Source organism: Salmo trutta, chromosome 27, assembly GCF_901001165.1.
Source record: "Salmo trutta chromosome 27, fSalTru1.1, whole genome shotgun sequence".
Lineage (NCBI taxonomy): Eukaryota > Metazoa > Chordata > Actinopteri > Salmoniformes > Salmonidae > Salmo > Salmo trutta.
Window position 1 is genome coordinate 22720148 of NC_042983.1, and position 6000 is coordinate 22726147.

The window sequence follows — 6000 nt, forward strand, 5'->3', positions numbered from 1 at the left end:
GAGGAAACAAAGCATGATGATGATGAGACCGTGCATGATGACGATGACAACTATGATCATTAGTCACCCTAACCCCTTTCCTCTCCCAGCTGCCCTGTAAGGCGATGGCTGTGCTGCTCCACTTCTTCTTCCTGAGTGTGTTTGCCTGGATGCTGGTGGAGGGCCTGCACCTCTACAGCATGGTCATCAAGGTTTTCGGCTCCGAGGGCAGCAAGCATTTCTACTACTACGGGATTGGCTGGGGTACGTCTTGTAACTGTATTAATTGACCTTTTTAGGCACAAATGTCTTACTGACAATGATGTGATTCCCATTCGGATCAAACTGGCTCAATCTATGTTTCCACTTACACCTGTAGCTATATGCAACAATCTGCTTTGTAGGGTTGCAACATTCCAGTTACTTTCCCAAAATTCTCAAGTTCTCCAGAAATCCCGGTTGGAGTATTCCAGGGTTACCTGCTCATCCCCTCCTAACTCAAGGAATCTTCCAACTGGGATTTCTGGAATACCAGGGAGTTTTGGGAAAGTAAATGGAATTTTGCAACCCTACTGGCACAATTAAAAGGATGACCTTTTGGGATGACCTTTTGGGTCTGGTTTTAGCAGACCTCTGGTTTGGCCTTGAGACTGCCCTGGTCTCTGTGGACAGACAGACAGGATAATGTGTGTGTTCCGTGTGTGTGTGTGTGTGTGTGTGTGTTCCGTGTGTGTGTGTGTGTTTAGCTGTCTGGGAACAGCCTCCACATGCTGGAGTGATTATTGGAAATAAGATCCCATTTTTATCATTTCCTATGTTGTTGGCCGAAGTAATGCTGCGATTTGTGGCCAGCTACAAATTAAGTAGCATAGACGTGTCCAGCAGCTGGAAATATAGCTGTTAGGACATCTGAGTTTTGTCGTTTACAGCTCCTGTTATTAGCAGTGAAAAAAGGCTTCTGATCCTTTATTCTTAATTTCCTCTTTTGGCGTAACAGTTTAATTGTTCTGTGCCGGGGAAGTCTGGAAATCTCTGTGGACTCAGTAAGTCTTTACAACATTAAACAAAGAAGCTTTACCAATAATATAACTATGTTGGTGGAAATGAGCAATGACAAAATACCACAGAAAACCCTCATAAAAAAAATATGTCCTGTGTCCTCTACTCTCGGTCTGTCTAACTTTCATCTAATACTCTTTGCCAAACTTGATTTGGACAGCATTAGACTGAAGTCAATATAAGGATGCACATACTGGACAATGTAATGTTACAGATGTCATGATGTGTGTAATATCTCTATATCTGGTGATTAACATTTCCCCTCTTCACCCAGGGTCTCCACTAGTGATCTGTGTGGTTTCTATGACATCAGCCTTGGACAGCTACGGAGAGGTTGGGAAGTAAGACACTGTCAACACACTCTAACCTGGACATTCAAAACCACTTGGCAGCACTTTGTGCCATTGAATAGGGTTAAAATGTCGATACTGGTGCCATGAAACAGCCATTTCTGTATAAGTAGTTTACACCAACAGGGGAAACAGAAATGGGAAGTATAATGTGAGGGATGTCAACCAAGCTTGTTTTATCTCTCCTCTCTCCCTCAGCTGTTGGCTGTCTTTGAAGATCGGGGCTATTTGGGCCTTTGTGGCACCAGCACTGTTTGTCATTGTGGTAAGAGAACTGAAGCAATCACCACTATAGTTGACTTCTGTTGTTATTGAACAACTAATTAAGTGCTTTTTATTCATAAAAGTGATTTTTTTGATATTTTGATATTAACTGATGTGTGTTGTTTTCTCTCTGACTCAGGTGAATATTGTGATTCTTATATCTGTGACGAGGATCATCTCTCGTATTAGTTCAGAGAATTACAAGGTTCATGGAGATGCCAACGCAGTCAAGTGAGTCATCATCTCTGTCCTAAAACCTTCATGGTGATAATGCTATCCTGACTCACTCAGTCAGAATGATATCAATACAGTACTTATTACATCGTTTGTAGATAGTTGACACTTAGTGTGTTTGTGCCTCTCTGTGTGTATAGGCTGACTGCAAAGGCAGTGGCTGTACTCCTTCCTATTCTGGGCATCTCCTGGATCTTTGGGGTACTGGCCATCAACGATCACTCACTGATGTTCCAGTACATGTTTGCTGTGTTCAACTCATTACAGGTCAGTAGCCTACTGTAAATGTACTATTATTCAATTTAATACGGTACATCAAATTGGTCTTTATTAGCCTTTATTTATGGTAATTGACTGCAATCATGTGGATCTTTCCAAAGGGATTCTTTATTTTCCTGTTCCATTGTCTTCTCAACTCTGAGGTAAGACACACCCTTCATGTTGTTATAGTGTTGATATATACTGAACAAAAATATAAACGCAACATATAAAGTGTTGGTCCCATGTTTCATGGGCTGAAATAAAATATCCCAGAAATGTTCCATACGCAGAAAAAGCGTATTTCTCTAAAATGTTGTGCACAAATGTGTTTTCATCCCTGTTAATGAACATTTCTACTTTGCCAAGATAATCCATCCACCTAACAGGTGTGCCATATCAAGAAGTTGATTAAACAGCATGATCATTACACAGGTGCACCTTGTGCTGGGGACAATAAAAGGCCACTAAGATGTGCAGTTTTGTCACACAAGATAATGCCACAGATGTCTCAACTTTTGAGGGAGTGTGCAATTGGCATGCTAACTGCAGGAATGTCCAGCAGAGCTCTTGCCAGAGAATAATTTAATGTTAATTTCTCTACCATAAGCCACCTACAACGTTGTTTTAGAGAATTTGGCAGTACATCCAATCGGCCTCACAACCACGTATCCACGCCAGCACAGGACCTCCACATCCGGCTTCTTCACCTGCGGGATCATCTGACACCACCCACCCAGACAGCTGATGGAACTGAGGAGTATTTCTGTCTGTAATAAAGCCCTTTTGTGAGGAAAAACTCATTCTGATTGGCTGGGCCTGGCTCCCAAGTGGATGGGTCTATGCCCTCCCAGGCCCACCCATGGCTGCGCCCCTGCCCAGTCATGTGAAATCCATAGATTAGGGCCTAATGAATTTATTTCAATTAACTGAATTCCTTATGAGTTTTAACTCAGTAAAATCATTGAAATTGTTGCATGTTGCATTTAGATTTTTGTTCAGTATAGTTTCTGTTTTGTTTCTAATGTCTGGGGAGGTTTATGAAATATTGCACCTGTTATTGGGCGTTCTCATGGTTTTGCTCTAGGTCAGAGCTGCCTTCAAGCACAAAACCAAGGTGTGGTCGCTTACCAGCAGCTCCATTCGCAATATCAATGTGAAACCCTTCAACTCTGATGTTGTGAGTGCCAAGGTAGAGGGGTCTAATTGGGTAAGAAGAAAGACGTGAATTCAACTTAGAACTTTAAATGTGAGATCAATCATTTACTCTCCTTTTTGTCTCATAGATTAATGGAAACAGAGGAGGCGTGAGCCCCACAAAGATGAACACATGGGACAAAAGCACCTACTCAGCCAATCGGATTGACCTGTCCGCTGTGTAAAACTACAGGACTTTGCTTCCGACAATGGCGGAAGTAAGATGCCATGCCAACCTTGGGTTCACTAGTTCACTAGATTCATTGACAAACACTTGCTTAAGTATTGTGTTGTTGCCCACTGTTATATGTGATGTATGATCCACTCTCATGGACTCAAAAGGAAAAGCCTTAGATAAGGGGGTGTGTTGTGGTGTAGCTACATAGTCAGGATGTCATGTGTCTTCATGTAGAGCTCTATACACAATGACTAACCATTCTTACAGCTTCCATAGCCCACAGCCTCCCACTCCCTTACTCCTCCACTATGCAATGATTTGAGGTAAAGCTGTAACCCCAAAGGGGCATCAGCACACCCTGAAGACAAAACAGACTCAAGGGACTGTGCCTTTCAACTTCTCTAATAAAAAAGACAGCTGGCCTGACGCATATGCACTCTTAGAAAAAAGGGTTCTTCTGCTGTCCCCACAGGAGCACCCTGTTTGGTTCCCACGTAGAACACTCTGTGGAAAGGGTTCTACATGGAACCCAAAAGGGTTCTACCTGGTAACAAAAAGGGTTCTACAAAGGGTTCACCTATGGGGAAAGCTGAAGAACCCTTTTAGGTTGTAGATCGCACCTTTTTTTCTAAGAGTGTAGGGATGGGAATTCTGAGGGGACTTTGTGAGATTGTAAGAGCCCTTGGCCTTGAGAATTTAAAACATGCCATTAACTGTTTCAGATTGTTTGTGTCCAACAGTGTATAATGTCTTGAAATGTTTCTTCCCAAGTATTTGTCATGAATAATTATCAATTTGACCAGAGGCTATCCAATGTTTTGCATTGGTATATTTTGTGATATGTAAACATACTTTAGCTTTGAGTTTTATTGTTACTTTCAGAATGAATTATGGTTTTGACAAAGTCACAATGGAGGCTATAACAGCCTGGTAATGGGTTTGTGCAGGATGGTTATTCTATTACAGGGTCCTGGCTGGATGGTACATGAAGCATTATGTGTTGAACCAACCAATGAAAGAATAAATAACAATGTTCTTCTTTTCTGAAATATTTAATGTCCAGAAAGTGCAAAACATTGAATCTGGCACCAAACAAACGTGCCTTAGCACATACATACATACATACATGGATGAATACTTTCATGTAAAAAGTGTAATCAAATTAAGACCCCCACAGTTTAATGTATTTATTTATGGATTTTGTCATTTACAGTTTTAAAAATTTGCAAAGCGTCAGAGCACACAAGTCACTCAATGCTCACAATGTTTGATACTCTGCCTCTCTTGAAGTTCTTTGTTGTTTCTTCTGACAATGATGAATTGAGATGAGTTGACAGTGCTATTTCTGAATGTACCTCATGTAAGCTGCATTATTTCATGCTTTTTTATAAAATAGAGAATTATTGCATTAGACATAGTTCTGTGAATTTGTATTCATTTTCCATTTATCTTTTTAAATTACAATAATTTGTTTTTTTTATCATGATTTGTCTTTTAGGATACATAGTAATAGCATACACATGTATTTCACAAACACGAGTCCAGCAAAGTGTATTTTTGTTGAGTTTCACTGAGATTGGAGATGTCTTGTTTAAAGTCTTGATTGTTCTGACACTGTACCAACACTTAGTCTCCTACAATAGGATTTACTTTATGAAATAATTTAAAAGCACTTCCTAGTCCTTCAGTATTTCAGAACAGACCATCCTATCATATGGACGGCATTTGTTTTGTTCTATTGTACTTCATGTCTCAAGGTTTCTGTCGTGGAATAAAAATACAAACAAAAAATGGATTGAATGTAATTCCTCTGTCAACAGTCCTCAGTAGCTAATGTATGTAAAAAAAATAAAAATAAATAAGTACTGTTACACCTGTACTATCTACTGTAAGTAGAAATTCCAGTAAGAAGTTACCCAGCTGGCATATAACATTTTGAGAACCATGTGTTTTATAGAGCTTGGTGAGCGCGTGGTTTTCCCATGGGTACTTTGCATACTACCTTCCCACAACCTTCTGGGAATGGTGCAGGATAGTTGTTTGGTTTTGGAACATTAGCACATTTAAGGAACTTTACAAAAAACATTTTCTTGGTATTTCATTACTTGAACAGAACGTTTCATAAAAGTTCAAACATGGTTACATTTCATTTCAATTTTGTTAATGTTCTAGTAATGTTCTTGAACTGGTTTGACATTGGGAATGTTCTCCAATTGTTCAGAGAACATTAAGAAACAACATTCTTTTGTGGGAATTTCAGTACCTCAGCATAACGTTTCCTAAAGGTTTCCTCACTGTTCTATTTAAATTAATGTTCTCAAATTGTTACGAGAACGTTAAGAAAACTTTCCGTAAAAAACCACAAACAAACTTTAGTAACGTTCAGAGAAGGTTCTAAGAATGTTATTTAAAAACATATACATTCCTTTCTCAGCATTAACAAAACTCTCTATGCTTGTTAGGTGTGTTGGCCCGCCCACT

General features: G+C 39.8%; 1 protein-coding gene across 6 annotated transcripts in view; it reads left to right on the forward strand.

Annotated features, from left to right (window-relative positions):
* The window catches only part of LOC115164607 (adhesion G-protein coupled receptor D1), a 67398-nt gene extending 62084 nt beyond the window's left edge, over positions 1-5314 (forward strand). For 3 of the 6 annotated variants that reach the window (XM_029717265.1, XM_029717268.1, XM_029717269.1), the window contains 8 exons: positions 90-243; positions 1313-1379; positions 1587-1653; positions 1792-1883; positions 2027-2153; positions 2267-2308; positions 3232-3354; positions 3431-5314. In XM_029717265.1, the coding sequence (XP_029573125.1) occupies positions 90-243; positions 1313-1379; positions 1587-1653; positions 1792-1883; positions 2027-2153; positions 2267-2308; positions 3232-3354; positions 3431-3526 (768 nt within the window). In that variant the 3' untranslated portion in view covers positions 3527-5314. The remainder of the gene's footprint in view (positions 1-89; positions 244-1312; positions 1380-1586; positions 1654-1791; positions 1884-2026; positions 2154-2266; positions 2309-3231; positions 3355-3430) is intronic. The other 3 variants (XM_029717267.1, XM_029717270.1, XM_029717266.1) reach the window with 2 other exon arrangements.
* Positions 5315-6000: the final 686 nt, after the last annotated feature.